Genomic DNA, 24200 nt, shown 5'->3' with positions numbered 1-24200 from the left:
GGTGTTACTTCTTACAAGCAAGCAAGATCAAAAGGGAAAAAGGTATGAGTAGTATCGATTTTAATTGTTTTCTGTAAAATAAAAAATCTTGCTAAATAATTTTCTTCTTTTATACAAACACAGACTAAGAGGGAGAGAGAGAGTCTCAGCATATTTTTATTTAATTTCAGTTCAACCAATTATAGATAAGAGATTGGTGTTTAAAAACAAATATTTAGACCCAATCATCCCTAAAATCCAGTAAGTCTGCTGACACTGAGAAAAGCCACTGAAAAGAAAAAAATGACCACAATTGTATTCAGTAAGATCCACTGGTTTAAATCAATGCAGTTTGCTTGTATTGAAGCACTCCAGAAGGCTGGAATTCATCCCTATGAAGAAGGCCAGTACAAACTCTATGTACTATATGTATATCCTCAAAACAGAGAGACGATGTAACTTAAGGGGTCCATAGTTGTTGTTCTGGCCCTCTGAACAGAGTTGAACATCACCTTAGTGAACAATAGAAGATTTGGATGATATTTCAGGAATATGGTAGCATAGTGGAAGCCCATATTGTTAAGTACTGTAAAGTGAGAAAGTTATATGCTATTTTAGGGGAAGAAAGGTAAGTCTCAAATGGTGTTGCTGTAATTTGTGATATTTATAAATAAAACTTCTTTTGACCTCAGCTGGAGAGGAGGTGACAATCTATAGGCTAGAAGAGAGTTCGCCTATGAACCTAGATAAAAGCATGTCGTCCTGGTCACAGCGTGGAATGGCTGCAATGATCCAGGTCTTGTCCCAAGAGGAGATGGATGGAGGTCTCCGGAGAGCAATGAAGGTCATTTGTACCTGGTCTGAGAATGATGTATTGAAGTTGGGACAAGTCTTCATTGTGAAGTCGTTTCTTCCTGAAGTGGTTCAGACATGGCAGACGATCTTTCAGGAGGGTACAGTGCTACATCTGTGCCTGAGGGTAAGTATAAACCTGCAGGGAAACTGTCCAGCCCAGTTTGGCAGGTATGAAATGGTTTGGTACATGTAAACACTTCCAGCCTGGAGTGATTTGCTGTTTAATTATTGTTACTATCTTATTGGAGAGAGGGGCATGGAAAAATCCATCTCCTATTTACGATTAGTAAGGAACACTCCCTTTCTTTATATATTCTGGCCTTTCTTTATAAGCTTATGTAAAAGTAAAAGTAATACCTATAAATGTGTTTTTGTTTAGGAAATACAACAACAAAGGGCTGCTCAGAAGCTGATATATACCTTCAACCAACTGAAGCCACATAGCATTCCATATACCCCAAGGTAGGGAAACTGCCTTTCAAGAGTGAGGTGGAAAAGACTAAATATAACCTTCTGCAATATTTGGGTGCTGGGGTTAGGGTTTTTTCAGCGAGACCTCTCAAGTAGGGAACTTATTACCATTCTCTGTGATCTGACGAAGCCCAGCTTTGTTGACTGTCTTCCAAGGCCTATTTTTTCTGTGTAGTTTTTATGGAGGGGGTAGGTTGATAACATCTGACTGGGTGGGTGAGGGAATTTTGGGGAAATATAAAGGATTTGGTGGAGTGCATTAACTGGAGCAGATGAGGGAGGCTTTTTTAATAGATGTCTATCAAAAATAAATTGTGTCCATGCTTTTAATATTTGTAAAGTGTATAGAGCTTATGCCTGGCATTAATTAAACAGAAATAAATTAATAAAATAAATATACATGAATTAGAGACATTGCAGAATTTTTCTAAGTGTATCTGTTGCTTGATGGTGTTGAAGAAGTTTGTGAAAGAAGAGTCTGAAGCAAAGTCCATTGAAAAATAATTGGAAAGACCGTCATTGACTTCAGTGGCCTTTGGAAAAGCCCTTACTGAGCAAAAAGGAAAGCAAAGTGTTAGTGAGAGAACAGCTTATATTTTGAACACCCCCATAAATCTGTATTCATATGGTAAAGCAGATCAATGTTTGCTACTGAGTTCTTACAGTAAAGCTTTACTGTTTCTTTTACAAGGAACTTTACAGAGTATGACAGGAAACATAAGGCCTTCTGCTCATCAAAGTTTTATCAAAGTGAAAATGGCAAAAAACCTAATGTTTAGGAGGGATGAGCAGGTCTGGTTTGGAAAGTATGAGGGCCCAGATGTTTGAAGACCCATAATTAGGGCATATATTTTGTCATGTGCACCAATACTTTTCCTTCTGTTTTGGACACAGCCCTGTTTTTTCTATACCATCTCTAGAAATGCCACTATTAAAACTTGTGCTTCTGTGGGAATGATGATCTCATGTGTATTACAATCTATGAATATATGTAAGGCCTGATCTAGAGCCCATTGAAGTCAGTGGAAGTCTTTCTATTTAATTCAGTGGTCATGGATATGATCTCTTTGTATTACATCATTAGTACATTGGGGTGAATATGCACCATCAGATGTGGAAACCATGAGCATTTGATCTTGTCTCAAAAACATTCCCATTACCCAGTACCCAGAAATACTCTTGGGAAATACTCTTGCTTGTTCAGTAGCAGCCACAGTTCTACACAAGCCAGTTCTGTCTCATTGTATGCTGTTTTTTAGTTACTTAGCTTTATGAGCATATTTTTTCCCCTTAGGAAATGTAGAACTGTGGTTCAGTATTTGGGGTCGGGAAGGAATTTTCCCCCAGATCAAATTTGCAGAGATCCTGGAGGGTTTTTTGCCTTCCTCTGCAGAGTGGGACATAGGTCACTTGCTCATTTGAACTATGGTAAATGGTGGATTCTCTGTAACTTGACATCTGTAAGTCTAGATTTGAGGACATCAGTTACTCAGCCAGAGGTTATGGGCTGACTACAGGAGTGGGTGGGTGAGATTCTGTGTCCTGTGATATGCAGGAGGTCAGACTAGATTAGTGGCTCTTTAATCTTTCCACACTACTGTATCCCTTTCAGGAGTCTGATTTGTCTTGCGTACCCCCAAGTTTCACCTCACTTTAAAAATACCTGCTTACAAAATCAGACATAAAAATACAAAAAGTGTCACAGCACACTATTACTGAAAAACTGCTTACTTTTTCATTTTTACCATATAATTATAAAATAAATCAATTGGAATATAAATATTATACTTACACTTCAGTATATACTATATAGAGCAGTATAAACAAGTCATTGTCTGTATGAAATTTTAGTTTGTACTGACTTTGCTATTGCTTTTTATGTAGCCTGTTGTAAAACTAGGAAAATATCTAGATGAGTTGATGTACCCCCTGGAAAAATTGTGCATACCCCCAGGGATACGTGTACCCCAAATTCAGAACCACTGGACTAGATGTTCATGATGGTCCCTTCTGGCCTTAAAGTCTATGAATATTCTCCCTGTTCACCCCATTACATAGATACTGTGGCATCTGTGAGCATTACTGCTCACTGGATATCTTTAGACTGGCTTATTTGGAGGAAAGTTTTTGAGTTTGAGAGGAACCCAGCCCCTCAAAAAGACAAACACCCCCCCCAAAACTGCAGAAACAAAACAGCTTTTCCCCCCTCACAATAGTAAACTGCATACATAAATTTACTCCTTCCTTTCTGCAGAAGAAAGGAAGATTTGAGCCATCTTAACAGAGAGAACCTAGATACTAAATATCCTCTCACATTAGTTTTACACAGTAAACTCCAATTCCACTGACTTTAGTGGAATTTCTCCTGATTTACACTGAGTAGATTATCAGGTGTCACATAGTGCATCCTATGGGCCCAAGTGTGCCTTATAAAAACGAAGATTTTTTTTTGTTATTTTGGAGAATATCATCAAGCTTTTGCAGGGAAAGGAGTGCAACTTTGCACCTCTTTTACAAAATGGTGTGTGATGGTAAATTAACTTTCCAAAGGGGTCCTGACTTAGCATTTTATAGCACTTGTTGTTCAGGGGCATTTCTTTAATTAATCTTAAAGATTTCAGTCCATCTATTTATACTATGCTTGCACTACGAGGTAGGGGAGTGATTCCCCTGCTTGAGAACACATACTTGTGTTCACTCTCCTCGAACAAGAGCAAGTGTAAATAGGAGTGTTGCTGTGATAGCATGCGTAGCGGCAATGGAGGCATGGCTTAACTGTGCCAAGTACAAACCTGCCTGAAACTTGGCCTGTTCCTCCACTGCTGCTACCCGTGCTAATGCAGCTACACTGCTATTTATACTTGTGCTAGATCAATGAGAGCTAGTGCAAATGCACCTCTACTCCGATATAACGCGACCCGATAGAACATGAATTCGGATATAATGCGGTAAAACAGTGCTCCGGGGGGAGGTGGGTGGGGCTGCGTGCTCCAGCGGATCAAAGCAAGTTCGATATAACGCGGTTTCACCTATAATGCGGTAAAATTTTTTGGCTCCTGAGGACAGCGTTATATCAGGGTAGAGGTGTACGTGTATGTGAATAGGGGAAAAACACCCTTAGCTCGTAGCCTAGACGTTGCTGTAGAGATTAGCTAGTGTAACAATGGCATTTCCTGGTTTACTCAGCATATGCTTCTTGTTCACAGAAGGGCTTTGTTTTGAGATCATGCTCTGAAATGTCTTCTCCAGTAGGTTACATCTCTCAGGAATGACTTCCTGCTATCTACCATTTGTTATCTTCTGCTGCTGAGAGTTTTCTAAGAGGCTTGACGTTTGTAAGTGGTGGAGTAGTGTCCCACTTTTCAGTATATTTGCTTTATTCGTAATAATTGTGACCTGACTGTGAGGACACTCATCATCCTGCCAGCTCCTGACTGACAGCATTTTTACCCACAGGTTTCTGGAGGTTTTTTTAATATATTGCCATTCAGCCAATCAGTGGCTCACCATAGAGAAGTACATGACGGGTGAGTTCTGCAAGTACAACAACAACAACGGGGATGAGATTTCCCCCAGCAATTTGCTGGAAGAGATGATGTTGGCCTTCTCTCACTGGACTTACGAGTACACCCGAGGGGAGCTCCTTGTCCTGGATTTGCAAGGTGACTGCCAAAATGGACCAGTTTATTATATAACTTAGAGTTGCCACTAAGAAAACAACGTTGAATTCAACTTAGAGAAAAAGAGCCAAATTCTGCTCCTGTTTACTCCCATGAAAATCCTGAGCAATTCCAAAGACATCCATAGAGTTACTCTGAATTTATATAGGTGTAAATGAGAACAGTATCTGGCCCCATAGATCTAGTTTAGGTGTACAAGCACAGTGTACTAAAACAATGCGCAGTAACATTTCAATTAGCTGTATAAAAACCACTTCACATGTTAATGTTGATGAAGATTGTTAAATATTTGTAACAAAAACACATTTTTCTCATCGGAAGGCTGAAAACGGGCATCAGTTGTTGTTTATATTTTTCATTAATAAAACTATAAACAGTCTAAGCTGCAGTTCTGAGAACTATTCACAGAGCCTGGTGGCTCCTCAAAAGAGCACAGAGTGTGGTACGATCACATTACAATACATGTGTAAAGGGGAACATGGTATATTTAAAAAAATAAACATTTGACTGTGTACAGAAAATGAACACCATCCATCAAGCAGTTTAAACATCATTGGCTCTCATTCCTGCCAAGGGCAATTTGTGCTGCTAGACACAGGCTTATCATATTTACATTTTACAGCATTCAGAAACTGTGAATTACAGTAAGACTTCCTGGTCAAGCGAAATCAACCGTTAAATCCATGCTGGCCTTCATTTGATTTTATCTTCACATTAAGAAATATAAAAAGACTTTGTGTATCTTTGTTACAACATATTGGAACTGAGGCACACTTCCTCCTTTATTTTTAAAACTTGGTTTAGTATAGTACTCCTGAAATTGGCAGACCAGTACCACTGGCTTGAGCCTGGAAAAGGGAAGTATGTGCATAAATCTTTGCAGAATTGAGGCCCTCATTTCCATCCCAAACCAGGAAAGAGAAGTGTGAAAAAAATGGAGTAAAATTATTTACAAAATTCTTTTAAACCTCAGAAAAGGTCTGACTTCAGCATGGGTCAGCATTCGGGTTGTCCATACTGATTGGCTGTCCCTAAACTGGAGCTCTCTAATCAGAGCACAAAATCTGTTCCAGTTGGAATATCAGGCGCACAAGTCTGTCTATTGGAGACCTGCAACTAAAGGTGTGTGTGTGTCAAAATCTCTCTCACACACATAATATCTATAACTATATTTATTATACTTTTATTTAAATATATTCTGTGTTAACAAAGGCCCATTGTCACTGGAACGTGTTACAAATTTTCAGGTGTTTTAACATACGGTGAGCACAATAGTTATAGCTGTTCTTTACCTATCTACCTGTATCCATTGCAGCACATGAGTTCATCACTAATGGACCATGGGAATTAAAATAATTGGATGCTAATGTTCATGGAAGTTTTCCTGTACATCAGCAGCCCAATCATTTACTCAGATATAAGGCAATGACTTTTTAAAGTAGAATCCCATAAGCCCTAATGGGGCATTGGTTAGAGGAGAGGAGTTTAGCACAAAGGAATCTGTTCTTCCATTCATTTACCACGAAACGCCTATTAGCACTTATTGGAGTTACCTATCTAACTCTACTGTAACCACCACCAAAGGGGAGAATAGACCCCAGCATCCTCACATCACAACATCTAAATAAAGGGACATATTCTGATACCCTTCCTCACCTTGAATAGCATTTTTCCCCTGAGTGGTCCTAATAAAATCAACAGGATTTTAATAATGAAATAAGGTGCTATTCAACATCAGTACAAGCCTCAGGATCTGGCCTCATTTTACTGTAGTTACAACCGTTTTGGCAACTCTTTCCACGGTTTCATAGTATAGAGCCATTTGGGTAAGTTTCTAGCCTATCCATTCATATATCCACGAGCATGTAATATCAGGAATGGGGTGAGAAGAATTAGCATTTGTTTGTCTATTTTTAACAAATAGCTACAGCATTTTATTTTTACCTTAAGTGTAAATTTAGAGTCTACAGCGGAAATTGATGTTTACATTGGTTATGATTTTATAACATGATATTTAAAAAAAACAATCTTCGCTTGTAACACTCTCGTCTAATTTACTGTAGGTGTTGGGGAAAACCTGACAGATCCATCTGTTATTAAACCTGAAGGCAAGCAGTAAGTTTGTCATTTTATTAGCTGTCATTTCCAAACATGGTGTGTTTGATGTAATTCACTTCAGGCAATTGATAGCTAATGGTATATTTTATGTGGATATTTACATTCTCAATAATCGTTTATGATTTATTTTTTTTAGTCAGGAGTTAAATACTTGATTTGAATGTAGTAGTTCTGTTTTTTTCCACATGGTGTAGTTCCAAATGAATAATTATACGTGATCTAGGAGAATGGGGAGGGGACTAGGCACACAAGATTTCTGGCTTCACAACAGGATTGTTAATAGTGCTTTTTATATAAACAACACTTCATATACAATGGCTCTGATCCATGTGGGGAGACAAAATGGTTTTGTTTCTGGCCTGGGGTGTACAGGAGGTCATACTAGATGATCTAATGGCCCCTTCTGACCTTAAATTATGACACTTGGGGCTTGTCTACATGAACACTGAGTTCACAGCAAGCTGGGGTGTGAATATACTGCATACTAACTGTTCATGTGGACCCTGATAATGTGCACCAAAAGTTTGTTAGTGCACTTTAATCTACTCTTGTTTCAAAGCAGAGAAGATCAGGGCATACTATTATTCTGTTAGGTCCCACGGAATCAGTTAGTGCAAGTCAGGGGTATATTCACACCCCAGCTTTGTGTGAACTAAATGTTTGTGTGAACAAGCCCTTAATCCTGCATGGAGGTCCCAGGTCAGTGGGGCTCCACACAGACAGACGACTCTTACTGTATGGATCAGAGTGTCGGATCAAATCTTGTCTCCAGTTAGGTGTTACAGCACCCTAAGTACTAGGTACATATCATTAACCCAATTTCACAAAAGGGAAACAAGTTCAGAAATATTAAATAACTTGCCCAGGACACAGAACAAGTCAATTCCAGAATTGGGAGTAAAACTTGATCTCCTGTCCCCAAAATGACCATTATTACTAATATTATTTGTATTATCAAGAACATTAGTAATTAATAAACATTTGCACAATATTAATAAGTAATTACTATCACATGTTGATTATAGATACTATAGATGTATTATTGCAAATATGTGCTAGATGTTTCACAACAAATATAAGACAATCTACTTTTGACCCCTCATACTGGCCTTACTTGGGGCCACAGGACCCATACGCATAGTACCCAGAGTCGGTATGAGTCAATAGGGAGTCTTCTCATCCCTCCTCTCCAAGAGGTCAAAGGGAAACTCCTGAGCCTATGGAAGAAGAGGAGGATGAAGTGATTGCTCCAGTCTCGCTGTCTCTTTCTGATGACCACAGACAATTCCAAGAGCTGGTTCAGAGTGTGGCAGAAGAGCAGTAAATGCCCTTAGAGAAAGCCCAGGACTCGCAACACAACTCCCGTTTGGTCTAGCAACTACATGCAGCATCTTTACAAAATTATTTTCTGTAGTAGCCACACAATTTAGACTGGGTGGTTCTACCATCTTCCAGTGTCTAGATGATTGGCTTCTTACAGACAGGACATATTCAGAAGTCATAACATCAGCCTCATCTCTGCTCCATCTCCTAGAATCCCTGGGAATATCTGTGAGCATGCAAAAGTCTATCCTGGCTCTGGGTCAGACTAGAGATTTCACAGGAGTGACCTTAGATTCAAAACAAGGGCTCAGCTCCCGATGGACAGATTCCAAGTCATGGGCAACCCAATAAATCAGGTTATGCACAATCACAATCCTCTGACATTGGTCTGGATTTGCCTTACTCTCCTAGGTCACATGCCATCATCTACATACGTACTGCTGTTCATCCACCTCCATGTCTGTATGCTTGGCTTCAAACAGTATGTATACTGAGCAAACACAGCATGAACACTGTAGTGATAATCCCCAATAAGATAAGGGCCTCTCTGATTTGGTGGAAAGATTCTGCACACGTATGCATGGACATTCCTTTCCTATCCCACACACCCAACAGGACAATAATCACAGCTGCCTGCTTGTTAGGTTGGGAGATGCACATGGACAGTCACATAGCACAGGGCACTTGGATGGCCTAGGAACCAGAATGCACATAAATCTCGTGGAATGCAGAACAGTCGGAGAAGCATGCAGGGCATTCTCACCATTAATCCAATCTTACGTTCTCTCATAATGTCAGACAATATGACAACCATATTCTACATAAACAAACAGGGAGGAGTAAGTTGCATTCCCTTGTGTATAGAAGTGGTCAATGTATGGAACTGGAAGAATCACAATCACCCTATCAGCAGCGTACCATCCTGGAACCCAAAATTCACTGGTGGACAGCGTCAGCAGGTACTTTGCCACTGATCATGAATTAGTGTCAGACAGCTCAGTGATAAACAGCATCTTTGCTCAGGGGAAGCCTACCTGGGACCTGCTCACAGACAAATGGGAAGTACAGCACATACTGTTCCAAGGGAGCTCAGGGCCAGTTCTTCAGAGGTGATGCTGTCCTACTTCTTTGGGTAGACCATTTGAACTATGCCTTTCCTCTTATACCACTATATCCTCAAGTTTTGCGGAAGATTTTATGGTACAGAGCATGAGCCATTCTCATTGTGTTCAAGTGGCCTGAACTGTTTTGCTTCCCAGGTCTCCTGCATGTGCCAGCCCAGCCATTCATCCCTTCCAGGTCGTCTTGACTCATGATCACGGGTTGGTATTTGGATGGGTGTTGGATCTAGAACATTCCTATTCAGAAACTGTGCAAGCCATTCTCACTAAAGCAGAAAGGACTCCACCAGAAAACATTCTTTAGCCAAGTGGAAGCATTTTTCTGTCTGGGCCCAACACCACAGTATGTCTCCTGATAAAATAGGTATTCCTGATATCTTTGATTACTGCCTTACACTCAAGAAGATGGGTCTTTCCCTTAGCTCGATCCGGGTTTTCCCATAGGCAATCAGCTCATGTCACCCTCCAAAAGATGACTCTATCTATCCAATCACCTCCAGGTTCTAAAAGTGTTTAATTAGAGCTTTCCCACCAACAAGAAAACTAACCCCTCAATTGGACCTTAATTTAGTACTTTCAACACTTATCAAGCCACCTTTCAACCCCCTGGCTACCTGTTCAATGCTTCATCTGTCTATGAAGGTTGCTTTCCTCATTGCCATCACCTTGGCCAGGCAGGTAGGTGAACTGGGGTTCCTAATGGCAGATCCTCATTACACACTATTGGATAAAGACAGAGTCTTGCTATGACTACTTCCAAAATTCACCCCTACAGTAGTTTTGGAATTTCACATAAACCAGACTATCCACTTACTTCTGTTCTTCCCAAAACCCCATGCTGCCAGCAAAGGAAAAGACTTCATTCCCTTGATGTGAGATGATCATTGGCATTTTACCTATAGAGAAGAAAACAGATCGGAAAGTCACCCTGGCTGTTTGTTGCCATAATGGAATGAACGCAATGGTTCTACAAACAACCAGACCTCCTCCATCATCATGCCCTCCTTCTCGCGGAGTACTGCTTGTCAGTCACCCAAGTGGAATACACATAGGGACGAGCACTCAAAGAAGAAAGGGAAGTTACGTACCCTTCATAACCAGAGTTCTTCGAGATGTGTGGTCCCTATCTGTATTCCACTATGTGCCCTCCTTCTTCTCTGCTAAGGATCATCTCTGATTTGTGGTAAGAGGAGGAACTGGAGAGGGGTTGATCCACGTTTCCCTTTACACAATCAGCACAGAGCATCAGCAAGGGCATGGACCAATGGATACTATAGTCTCAGGCACATGGAATGCATGTGTACCCACAGTGGTATACAGATAGGAACCACACATCTTGAAGAACTCCAGTTATGAAGGGTTAAGTACCTTCCATCATTTCTGGGCACTTAAAGCATTACACCCAGATTAATAAAAATGAGTTATATAGTTTGCATTTAAAGCTTGAACAAAATCCTTTTTGTTTGCTCTGTCATCCCCCAAAATAGCCAGGTATTCGATTTGCTAGCTAAAGATCAGTTATAGCAGACACTGATTAATGAAGCAAAAAACCCAGTTTGGGCTTCATGTGTTAGGGAAAATCTTAAGAACTGCAAGAAGCAAAACAGAGTTGTTTTGACTTAGTGATCTGAGAGAATATAACAATGAAGCTACAGATGGAGCCTGTATGCAGCTAGCAATATACTTGTGCAAAGTGATCATTCCAGAGATATACTTCCTAAAAAAAAAAAAAATCTTTAAAATGCACTCTTAACTTTCTCCTTCACTCACTCACCAGGGAAAAATTCCAGCAGTATCGGGGTCTGTTTTATGTTTTCATTTATCAATGACTTATTTCTCCAAAAATTGAATGCTGCTTGAAAAGTTGCTAGCGAGACTCAAAGGCATGTCTTTGAGCTCACATTCTCTTAGATACCAGAAGAGAGTGGGTGACATCTGACTGATGGGGCTGATGCATATTTTATTACTACTAATAATCATTATAATTATTATTAATGTGTTGTTTCTTTAGTTCCATTGATTCTGGGGTTCATTTTTAAAGTAATTTGTGTGGGAGATTTATGCCATTATCACATAATGAGTCTTTTCTTTCATGCATTCTACCATTACCTTTAAAATGGAGTTTTTAATGCCAAGACCCACCCCCCGTATGATGGTCTGATGCTATTTCTCACAACAGTTCTGTAGTCTTCTATACACTAGTTCAGTGATTACAATTACAGAAGTATTTAGAAAGGGGGCCAATACTAAACCCAGGGCCAGATCTTTAGCTGCTGTAAATCAGCATAGCTTTATTGACTTCAACAGAGCTAAACTGATCAAAGCCAGTGGATGTGACCCAGGTGTGCGATACATGAGGTAAGCAGTGTGAAAATTGATGCAGTTTGGATTCTAGCCCCAAATATAAATAGCTGAAACTTTATTGCCAGGAAAATACAGGGCCAGTGTCCAGATACAGTTTCAGTCCCTGCAATCTCATGTGTTTTCCTGTACACCAGAGCTCTGGGAGGCATTCTCTGATGAATAATGCCTCCTGGTGCTCCTGACAGGATGTAACAATTTTCGCTACCAACAGCACAAGGCTATGCCTATAAGGCATGAGCAAGCACTGTAATTGTATCATAACAGTGATGCAGAAGTGCTGTAAATAGGGGTTTATGTTTTGAGTTAGTAAATAAGGATGAGCCGCATTAGCCTGGCATAACTTACATACTGAGAGAGCTGATGAACAGGATTGTAGCAAGAAAAATATGCCAGAGGAGGGCATCAAAAGATATGAGACAAAGAAGATGGCTGTGGTTAGAGGCAGTAGGAGTTAGAAGAACTTCCACTATCTCCATGCAGATGCCCAGGTAGGTGGTTGGGGCACCAGCAAGCAAAGGTGTCTGAAGGGCCATCAGCATGTGTCTGAAGGGCCAAAATAAAACTTTTCTAGTGCATTTGTACAGAACTGGGCTTCCCAATGATGTGCTGGACAGGCCATCTACATGGATTGAATACAGGACCTCCAGTTCTGGAAGCATGAGCCGGTATAAGTTGAGCTGACAGACGAGGTCCATTAGTTCAGAGGCAGCTGAGACTCCTCAACTTTTTTGTGGTCTAGGCACTGGGGGCGGGGGGGACGGGACAGGACAGATTCACACTGCATTAGCACAGGCATGCTGCTTTACTTACAAGAGTGCCTATGACTGCAACTTGTTGGCACTTTACCAGATTGGACCAAAAGCCAGAAATGACTACCACGTACCATGTTATTTAATACTATGCAGCTTCTACTCTATTTCTGTGGCACTAAGGAGCCATAGAGGACACTAGAACGAATCCTAGTTGTGTTATTTCCTTGAATGAGCCAGGGAACAGTCACTGCTTGTCAGCCAGACATTAAGTTATCAGGCCTTCCATTCTAGGTTTGGCATATCTTCATTGTAGCCACTCTACTTCTCTCCAGGGGAAATGGAGATTCATTTTATATATATATATATATATATATATATATATATATATATATGAAAAGTCAATTTTTGTCCATGCCCTTTTTGAAAGCTGCTCTCCTTGGAGGTGATTGATGTGTTTTTGCAGGGAGAGTAGAGAATTGTGAGAGTCAGATTCTTTTTTTTCAGGCCTGCTTTTCTCAGCTATAATTGATTTCAGATTTTAAAATGTGTTGTTTCCACTCTGCATGTCATTAAAATAAAATATTAGCTTTCATAAAGTTTCTTTGGAAGTGTTCCTTGTGTGCTCTGTTCCGTGATGTCTAGAATGTCAATTAAATCCTCGAGAATAATGGTGGAGAAATATTAAAATTAATGAATACTGATCTTTCAGACTACATTAAGAATCTGTTATAGTTATGCAGTTCTTCTAATACATGTCTGGTTTATCTTACTTCTATTTGTTATTTTGTCAGCTTCATCCAGAATATGCTGTATGCTTCCACAGATGAATTTAGTTACATTGCTGAATTGCCCAGAAAGTGTAGGACTACAGAACTGAGTACAGTTGGAAGCAGATAATTGAAGATCCTTGTTTACTAGCAATGTACTGTATTCTTAACAGCCCTATATGTCTAACAGGTGTTGGCGTAAATAGAGCTCTGCTTGTTTTAGGAAACCTCTTTATGTTTGCAAACGCTGGAACTGTATTTGTTTAAATGATCTGTTCCTAAATCCGGTCAAAGTTGCATTGAATTTGACCTCTTTGGTCACTCCGGTTTATGCCCTAATGTCTCCCACAATCCCGTTCATTCCATAGGCCTGGAGAATACTTGGTGCAGCACAACCATGCTGGTTCTGTTGTGAGGTAGGTGGAGGAAGGTCCACACCAGGAGCCCATGTCCCCCGAGCAGCACAATTCTGTGAAGAGGGTTTTAGTGGGGACTGAGTAGATCCACCAGGGATTCCCCCAGTGGAGATGGAGCACAGTGGCCAGTAGTATTGCTGGACCTCTGAGGTTACAGAAATAGCCAGGGAGTAACCTGGTACTCCTCCATAGGCTGAGTTGAAGGAGGATAACTTCATTAATCTCCCCAGTTGTGCACTGGAGACAAGGTTTGACCCCATTTATTTAAAAGGGTTTGATTGTACTTTGGTTTGTTACATAGAAAAATTGGTCTCACTGAATAACTTATCCCTGAAACAGCTCCACTACATTCTAAAGAGTAGAATTCCAGGGGGTAATGCATATAGAGCATCCTTTCTTTAACTTTCAGCTCACTGGTATTCTGTTATTTCTTCCAGATCTGGAGGGATGGTGTTTGGACCAGCAAACCTAGGGGAACGTGCAATTAAAAACTTCATTGCAAAGCACCGTTGTAACTCCTGCTGCAGGAAGCTGAAACTTCCTGGTATGAACTGCAAGATTGTATATGTTCCTCAGCAAATCCATCTTAAGAACAATGTTCCGTAGAAGCTGGTATGGGTGGCATATTGGGCAATGGGCATACTGTTGTGACTTATTTCCAGTCCACGTCTAACTTTCTAACGGCAAAATAACGAAGGTCCTGAAATGACTAAAAATGTTTCAATTTTTAAATAGGATTTTGTCTTTCTTGAAAATGTATTTACTTAGCGCTCTGGTCACTTGTGATTAAGTAACACTGACACGTTATCTTTTTCCTGAGTAAAGCTGATGATCTGGAGCTCCCTTTTCAAGCACAGGTGAAGCTGCGCTGCACTGATTGGCACTCCATTTCCCTTTTCCTTTTGCCTGGCTATCACTTTTAAATTAGAAGCCATCAGTCAGAGGTCTGGAGTTCATGATGTAAACCCCTACCATTAAACACGCATTCAATTATTTTCTTCTCCATGTAAAATAATAGATTACTTTCCAGTGGGATCAATACAGTTACCACAACAATAATTGTTAGTGTTTAAATAAGGATCTGAGGAACTCCATAAAAATCAGCAATGCATCAGCCCACAGAGAGATCTCCGTGAGTCTCTCTCTTTCTCTTGCAGATGTTGCCTTCAAACCTGGCTCCATACATCACAGCTTTTGCTTGCCATATATTTGGAGCCACCAATCACATACATTATATTTGTTAGAAATGTACTTTTCATTGTGATGCAGATCAGATCCGTTTTACGGGGCTCAGAGTGTCAAAAATAATTGCAGTTCTGGGTCAAAAGTGTTGTAATATGGTGTCGGATGAAAGAGAGAGAATTGCCATCTATCTATTTTTTTCCTAATGAAAAGTACTTTGATTTCAATAGCTGCCTCATTCTGAATCAGGAGTTGTAATATTATCTTTCAGATTGCTTCCCTCTGTAGCCAATGGATACTGGGATGGGGGAGGAAGGGGCAGGACTTGCAAATGATTAACTAGTAGTGTAGGACAGTAGAGAATACATTTGTGTAAGTTCCCCATCCCCTTCTGCCTCTGCATGGGTCATCCTCTAGTGCATCCAGGGGCGGCTCCAGGCACCAGCGCAGCAAGTGTGTGCCTGGGGCAGCAAGCCGCAGGGGGTGGCCTGCCGGTTGCTGTGAGGGCGGCAGGCAGGCGGCTTTCAGCAGCATGCCTGCGGGAGGTCCGCCGGTCCCGCAGCTTCGGTGGTAATTCAGCGGCGGCGACACCGATGGCGCGGCACCGGCGGACCTCCCGCAGGCATGCCGCCGAATCCGCGTGACCAGCAGACCGCCCGCAGGCGCGCCGCCAAAAGCCACCTGCCTGCCGTGCTTGGGGTGGCAAAAAACATAGAGCCACCCCTGAGTGCATCTCCTCCCACTCTGGTCTGACCTCTCTTAGGAAGAGTCAGGTCAGTGCAGTATCTCCCTCTCCCCCAATACACAATATAGGGTTCACGTGCCCCTTACTCTCACCCTCAGGATCTGGCTTATGCTTAGTCTGTGTATATTCTCCAAACAGTTACTGTCCATGTCATTGAATTTGTTTCCCCCCACAGATATGAGAAGAAATGATTACACCCCTGCAAGGCTCAATCCAGCTGTCAAAGTGGAGACAGAGGCGGGAGCAGAGAGTGCTGTTGCTACTGATGACAAGCCTCTGGAAAATTACACCCGTTTGTGAGCAAGCAGGATGACTTCTGGCCTTTTGAACACTGGAAAACACTCCTTACTTAGTTTTGCCACCTGTCAATCTGAAAGGACAAAGTCTAGGGTATGTCTATACTGTAACCACAGGGTATGACTGTAGGTCGAATAGGCATTCCTGAGCTAGCTCTAATGTAGGTCAGGCCCTGGAGCAGTGAAGGTGTGGCAGCAGGAGTTTCAGTGTGGCTTGTGTGAGCCTGCCTAGAACCCTGGGTAATTATTCCTGGGGGAAGCTCACGCTACTGAGGGTTTACTGTTCTGGGACCCAAGCTAGCTAGATTAGATGGAGTATGTCTACTCAAGCTATAATCACATCCTTTGATTACAGTATAGACACACCCATAAATGCACAAGAGTGATATTGCTCCATCTTCTATAACTGAATATCCTATGGGCAAGTGGGGCACATGTTTTCCAAAGGACATTCTTCAGTTACACACCTCAGTGCACTGAATCTTTTTGTACTTCGTTGTAATACTGATTAGTAAAGAGACTGGAGCAGGGGGCTGCCTTATCTGATAATAAAGTTCATTTGTACTTCAGTGCCTTAGCTGGAAATATGGTATGAAGCTGAAAGGTGTTTATGTTGGAAAATAAATGGGGCTGCTTTTTTAAAGCTGTATTTCCCCAAGTAGGAATTATATGCTGCTTATTTCCCTGCTACCTTACCTGATCCTGCTTTCAGTAAAACAATGTATGTATGCTTATGCATAAATAGTTCTATAGCCGTATAGATGGCTGCTATGTGTTCAGTGTGGAGAAACCTGGGAAAACGCTTTTTAGTGATTCTGTAGTGCAGTTTGGATGCAGTGATGGGCCATCTGAGAACAAGGATAAAGATCCTCCAATGGATCTAGGTGCCTAAATCCCATGGGATTTAAGTGCTGAAATACCTCTGCATATCTGAGCTCAAGAGTTTAAAAGTCATGTAAACAAAAGTCCTCATTCCGTGAGTTTGTGAGGGGACTGCCCTGTGCAATAAGGGCCCATTCCTGCATTCTTTTCACACCCCAAAATCCCATTAAAGGACAAACTGGCGGTGTAATGAAACTGTATGTCTTTCCAAATGTGAATAGGTGGGAAGGTGAATTCATCTGCTGTAAAAACACTATACTTTTTACAACCAAAATGTTTCAATTTTTAAATAGGATTTTGTCTTTCTTGAAAATGTCTGTAATTTGAAAAAAACCCTCTCAATTCTTTAAGTTTTAAGATACAATAGAAAATTGAAAAGACCTAATGAATAATATAAAATTACACTTACTTGGGTGTTTAGTTGAATATTGTAGATACTTGGGTTTTCTCCCTTCATGTGATTGATAGGTGTATAGATACGTTTTCTTTTCGCTCTTTCCTACGGAGACCCAGTGCTAGATCAAAGACTTACGCTTGTGCTTAAATTGTGCAGTGTGATTTCAATGGAACTACTCACAGCAGGTACAAGTAAGTATTGCTTGACAGGATTGGGGCTGTAATGACCCCAGTGTTGCACTACCTAAAATCTTTAACACATCCAATCAATTCCAAATCTTGCATTAGCTGATTTCTTCTTTTTGTTGTAAATAGTTGATACTAGAAATGCCAAATTTTGGAACTTAAATTGATAGGAAACTTCAAAAGAATGAATTTTACCTTTCTATTTTTCTCTACACTATATTTTGTAGCTGCTGAACCATTCATTGCAGAAGTCATCATGAGACTTTGAGTGTCTGAGAGCTGCGAACAAAGACACTCTAGTTTACTCTGTGGAATATTATTGTAGTGTCACGTGATTGCACCAGTAATTTTGTTTCCTTTCAGGCAGCATATCTTTCTGAATCATGCACTGAAGTGGACCATTACAGGCAGGGCCGGTGAAAGGATATTTTGTGCCCTAGGCGAAACTTCCACCTTGCGCCCCCTCCCCCCTCTCCTCCCGGAGCATCGCTTATTAAAAACTTTCAAAAATGAATACTGCATAATGTGGCATTGTTCATTAGAATTAATACAAGGGGGTCAGGGAAGATGATCACAACAGTCCCTTCTGGCCTGGGGGAACCTATGAGCAAGAAAGAGGCTGAGAATGCCCCCAGCTCGCAGGGTCTCTAAATGTTCCCAGGCTCTGAGTACTTCGCCCTCCGGGGGGGACCCAGGGGCAAGGAGGGCAGAGCCGGGCTCTCCCAGGGAGCAGGTGAGGATCTCCCTGGGGATCAGGGCCGGTTCCCTATATTGGCACAGTGCCACTGTGTGTGTGTGTCGGTGTTTGGAAGCGGCACCTGCGCCAGCCCTTTCCCCTCCGTCATGCTGCGGGGTTGAATTTCACTTTCCCTCACCCCAGGAGGTGGCTGCGCCCGGCTCCAGGCGCGGCGCGTTGGAGGGTGAAGCTCACCTGAGCTCAGGACTGCATCCTGTCTCCCCCAACAGCTCTGTCTCTCGGCCGCAGCCTCCCACTGACCGTCCTGCGTGGCGCCCCTCGCTGCGGGGGCGGGTTTGTTATGGAGGCCTTGCTCCCCGCCCTGCCTCACTCAGCTGATTTCTGTGACACTGGACACCGCTTTTTGGTGCCCCCAAATCTCGGCACCCTAGGCGGCCACTTAGTTCGCCTAGTGGTTACATTGGCCCTGATTACAGGTCAGTGCATAGCAAAGCTACCTGGTGTAATATCCTAACTCTATTGAAATCAAAAGGAATTTTGCCATTGACGTCAATAGGTTCAGGATTTCATCCTGGAAACCAGTGCTTTTCATTTATTGGGGCTCGATCTTGCTGCCATTGCAGTCAGTGGACAAAACTCCCATTAATTTAACTGAGAGCAGCATTGGGCCCCACTATGACTTGACATGAATTTGGTACATTTAGAGAATGTATATGTAGATGTAAGCAGGGTCTGAATGAGTTTCTCCCCTGACAGCTAGCTGGGAGAGGGGAGAGACTTCAGAAGCAAACTGTATTTACGTGAGCATACCCACTCTGCCTAGATATCCAGCAGATAGAGTGGTGTTGCTCAAAGTGATCAACTTTGGCTGGTGTTGGGTTAAAAATCACTTTAATACTAAATACAGGGGTAGTGAAAAGTTATCAGTATTGTTGTCTTTATTGTATGAATAAAGGGGAGCAGAGCTGTGCTTAACCTGTTCTGAATGAGGGGGTCACCCTCAGCTGAAAGGACCTTGTTAAGTCTAGGGCTCGAATGCCAGACCCTGTGGAAGTAAGAGGGATGGGAACAGGTGTCCAAGCCAGGAAGTGTGGACTCTCCCTAAGGGTCCTCTTAAGAATTTGTGGCTTCTGAAAATTGAAATAACTCTCATGAGTGGTTATAATTATGTGAACTGCAAATTGTTACTTGCTTATTATTTTCACATTACTTTTCAAATGTACATGCGTGCCCATGTAAATGTATATCAAAGTAATCATGGATTCTTTTAACAGTGCCCAAGAAAATCACGGATGTTTTTAAAGGCAGTTAATCTGAACACGTACAATGTCAAACTCTGCTTAATCTCAAATAACTAATACTATAACTACAATACAGTGCCTGCCTTTGCAACTGTTTGAGGCTGCATTTCCAACATAGTCCTCATCTTTTCCATGTATGCACTGTAGTAAACTTTCAATAGCTATAGCTGTTAATTACTTTTACCTTAACTTAAAATACACATTTGAGAAGGGCTGATTTCCATTTAATATAGTTTTAAATCTGATATTTTGACTAAAAATGTCATTTTCTGTCTCTTTTATAGTGCATAGTAAATTGTAATGAAAACCATTAGAGAATTTTTTTTCTTTAATCCTCAGTGTCAATATCAACTATTTCTGAGATTTCCAGATTCTGCAAACTCCTGTTAACATTATCCCATTGAAATCAATGTCAACACTCCGATTGACTTCAATGGGGACAGGGTCAGGCCCCTTATTAACAAGGATCATTCCTGTGCACAAAGGGTATGCAGGATTGGATTTTTTCTCTGGTTACTTAGTGCCAACCACTGCACAGTAAACAATTCATTTCAAGGCTTAGAAGTGTCTGATTTTAAGTTTCAAGATTTGTTTTAGATTAAAAACACATTTGGGAGAGTGTTTACCTTGCTTGTGGGCATATTTGGGAGAGTGTTTACCTTGCTTGTGGGCTCAGGGCCAAATCCAACTCACCTTACTCACTCAGAAGCAGGATTTGGCCCTACATCGGAATTCATTACATAGAAACATTTTTTTTATAAACCAGAACCAAAGAATTTACAGGCACATATCAAAAATGTGAGTGAAAGACCCTTATTTTGGTAAGGAAACAAGTTAAGATTACTCAGAGCTAAACGGTACACAATAGTCTAGGCAGCCATTGCCTTGGATACTTTTGCTTAAACATATGAGAAGTTTAAAGGTTTCAGACCTTGTTCCCAGGCAGTCTTTTCTCATGTGCTTCTGTAATGGTCATGGCATAGTCAGGGTGACTTCTTTTCTGTTGGTGAAAAAAGATAGGAGGGATATAAGATATATAATTTCCTATGAACATACTTATGGTTTTTGTGATTTTGTTGGTCTGGTTTATTCTGTTCTGAAAACAAGTAAAACAGTTTCTTCATTGATAAATGTACAACCACAGACCATGTTTCTCAAAGGTAATGGAAACAGGCAGCAAGCTACATACAGAAAATAATGGGAAGTTATTTTTCACTTGGGAATTTAACCTTGGAATAATAAATAGATTTTATTTTTGTCTCTGTCATGTACCTTTTAATCCGCCCCCCCCATTATAGTAATTCTTCTTTATACACCTGTGGTGACTGCTCCATCTAAACAATTGGAAATTCTTTTTCCATTAGAATTCCACTATGTCTTTTTAGTTACAACCAGAGCTAGTGAATACAATTCAGTTCATAAAATAAGCCTCTGATTTTACACTTTATCTGCGTACATTTTTAACATATAAAAATCTTGGTAATCATTCTCTAAATGAAGAAACTGTTATAAACCAAACATGAATTAATTTGAAGTGACTGCATGATTCCTAAACCATAATTCTGGAGCTGTAGTATGAGTGGAACATAGAGCATTTGGTATAAATAAACACCTTTGGGCCAGATTCTCAGTTGATATAAATCACTGGAGTGCCATTGAAGTCAATTGGTTACACTAATTGACATCATGAGAGAATCTGCCTATAACGCTGTTTGTTGTTCTTAGAAGGGAGATGCAAAGAGGTATTTCAATTTGTGCCTTGACATGGTCAGCGGAATCTAAGGACTCTCGGACTCTGTGAGATGGGAGGGTCCCAGGAACGTCTACACTGCAAGTAGACATATCCTTAGCCTGAGCCCCATGGCACTGGCACGGGCTAGCTGCGAATGTCTAATTGCAGTGTAGACATATTGTTACGGGGAAGGAAAACTTGGCGTGCCTAGTTGGCATTAGTTTATTTTTTCTCTCTCTCCAAACATGTTAAAAATAAATGATTTTCTTCCAGATTGTGTCATGTAGCCAGGTAACAAAAAACCCTGAAGTTAAAAAAAAAAAAAAAAAAAGAAGAAGAAGAAGAAAAACGCACTCAACAAACAAAACTAGCTACTCATTTCCATTAAAGGAAGCTTTTGACAGGCTTTTTATGTCAGGGATTTAGTTAGGAAGCTGAAACCTTCTATTTCTCAGTCTGTCACAGAACAGGGTCAATGCAGTGTCTTGACAGTGCCCTGCCAGTCTGATGCAACCACAACTGGTAGGCCGGGGGGAGAGGAGAGCGGGTGGAGCAAGGATCAGAAAGAGGACTTTGACTTCCATAGCCATTCTACTCTTAGCTTTCAGGACTAAAACTGTAATCCTGCTGAGCTATTGCCAACTGTGTGTGTTGCCTTGTGAGCTGGGCTATGCACAACAAAGGGATTAAGGGAGTGTTAAATTAGAGAGTACTGGCTTCTGTCTAATGCTGACACAGAATGTTTGTGTCATGCTAACATGCCTTCAGGATTGGAACAAGCAGATAAAGCAATGGTGACCTCCCCACTAATACTGGCAATTTACTATGGTAAATATATTGTATCAAAGAACCAGGAGAGGAGATATTGAAAGAAAGGGACATACTGAAATACAGTATTAGTGTGGAGAGAGCAGGGAACTGGTTGTCTGGAACCTCTCGGTTTCTATCAGCAGCTGTAGTGTAAACTGTGAGACCACCTCCAACCGTAGGATTAGCAAAGTACCTTAGTATTGTTCTATTTGTGATCTCTTGGACAGTGCTATAGTCGATTAGGTCCATCCAGATGCACAAAGGTACTTAGGTGCCTAAGTACCAGTTTTAGGCTCTACTGTGGTCCACAAAACTGCCACTGAACCCTGTAAGCACCTAAACTCCCTCAGCACCTAAATTTTCAGGGTAAAAATTCCCTTAGCACCTAGGTTTCTGCCTCTGAGCATGCACACTGCTGCCTTCCTCTTGGCATCTGGATGCCTACCTCCCACCAAAGCCACAGAGCAACTTTTTGTGAACTCAGACTAGACTGATAAATAGTAAGTTCTCAAGTTCTGAGAGTAGAATATGGGTGAGTGGTGAGACACTGTGCAATCCAATGTAAGGCTGGCCCTGTTTGGGATGTCTGTAGAGAATGAATCTGGGACTGCTAAATCTGAAAGTATGAGCTTCTATTAGTTGAACTAAATGACCAGTCCAAGCAGTATGGTGATGGTAGCAGACTCAAACCTCTATATAAGGTCTAGCTACTACAGGTGGCCAAAGAGCCACACTGTGTTAGCCTGGGTTACACAGGAGATAGTTTGCCATATTTCACCTGACACCAATACGACAAAGATTTAGGTTCTATGTCTAGTTCTCCTTGTCCAACCTCATAGTTATCCAAGCTATATGATGGAGGAATTATATGTCTCCAAAGGTAGCGATTACAGCCGTTGTCAATAAGGGGTGTGAAATGCACTGAAATGTGAAGAGCAGTCAGTAGAAGAATTTGGGATTAGCACCCATGGGCTCTTAGTAGGTAGTTCACTGCACTTTCCCCGAGGGTCTAGGAGGGAGAAAGTGTCTCTCTCTCTTATGTCAAAGTCATATGGGAATATATACATAACACAAGTTGGCAGGTCTGCTGATTGCATGCTTTTGGTCCCCAATGGTTCTCTAACTGTAGCAGCTTTTACTGCTGCCAAGAGCTGAACTCACATTTTGGGACAATTTGAGAAAAATCCAATATAGAAGAATTTCTCTGGGGACTGACTCCAACCCTGATATACCACTAAGCATCCTGGAACAGGTTAGGCACCTACAGTGAAAATACACAGGGCCGTAGTGAATATGAACAAGGCTTTGCTCAGAGACCTATCCCCTTTACACAGAGGAAGTGTTGCACGTGTGATGTGGGCTTAGAGAGCTGGAGTGCTTCAAGAGCTACCAGATTGAGCCTCAGAATGCTACTGAAACCAACTGGGGAGGTTAAGTGCAGAAATTAACGTTACTCAACTGACGCCCCCCCCCCCAGCCCCCATTGTGTATGTAAGTTGTATATGTTCACATAGTGACCGTTTCTGTCATGAAGAGCTGCAGTCCAAGGAGATAAGAAGCAAAGACCACACCTTGATATTTCACAATGTCATCAGACATTTGCACAGTTGAGATTTATGAACCAAAACTACAATTAGTAGGGTAGTGATCAATGGCTCCATGTCTAGTTGGCAGCCGGTTTCAAGCGGAGTGCCCCAAGGGTCGGTCCTGGGGCCGGTTTTGTTTAATATCTTTATTAATGATCTGGAGGATGGTGTGGACTGCACTCTCAGCAAGTTTGCAGATGACACTAAACTAGGAGGCGTGGTAGATACACTAGAGGGTAGGGATCGGATACAGAGGGACCTAGACAAATTAGAGGATTTGGTCAAAAAAAACCTGATGAGGTTCAACAAGGACAAGTGCAGAGTCCTGCACTTAGGACAGAAGAATCCCATGCACTGCTACAGACTAGGGACCGAATGGCTAGGTAGCAGTTCTGCAGAAAAGGACCTAGGGGTCACAGTGGACGAGAAGCTGGATATGAGTCAACAGTGTGCTCTTGTTGCCAAGAAGGCTAACGGCATTTTGGGCTGTATAAGTAGGGGCATTGCCAGCAGATCGAGGAACGTGATCGTTCCCCTTTAT

The 24200-nt window shown here is 41.5% G+C and overlaps 1 protein-coding gene across 2 annotated transcripts in view; it reads left to right on the top strand.

Annotated features, from left to right (window-relative positions):
* TRPM6 (transient receptor potential cation channel subfamily M member 6) overlaps window positions 1-17998 on the top strand; it is a 131924-nt gene extending 113926 nt beyond the window's left edge. For both annotated transcript variants that reach the window (XM_034774551.1, XM_034774552.1), the window contains 6 exons: window positions 672-958; window positions 1214-1296; window positions 4762-4967; window positions 7049-7100; window positions 14284-14390; window positions 15949-17998. In XM_034774551.1, the coding sequence (XP_034630442.1) occupies window positions 672-958; window positions 1214-1296; window positions 4762-4967; window positions 7049-7100; window positions 14284-14390; window positions 15949-16073 (860 nt within the window). In that variant the 3' untranslated portion in view covers window positions 16074-17998. The remainder of the gene's footprint in view (window positions 1-671; window positions 959-1213; window positions 1297-4761; window positions 4968-7048; window positions 7101-14283; window positions 14391-15948) is intronic.
* The last annotated feature ends 6202 nt before the right edge of the window (window positions 17999-24200 follow it).

This window comes from Trachemys scripta, chromosome 6 (genome assembly GCF_013100865.1).
Source record: "Trachemys scripta elegans isolate TJP31775 chromosome 6, CAS_Tse_1.0, whole genome shotgun sequence".
Taxonomy (NCBI): domain Eukaryota; kingdom Metazoa; phylum Chordata; order Testudines; family Emydidae; genus Trachemys; species Trachemys scripta.
The sequence above is the reverse complement of the archived record's forward strand: the minus strand, read 5'-3'. Positions and strand labels throughout refer to the sequence as shown.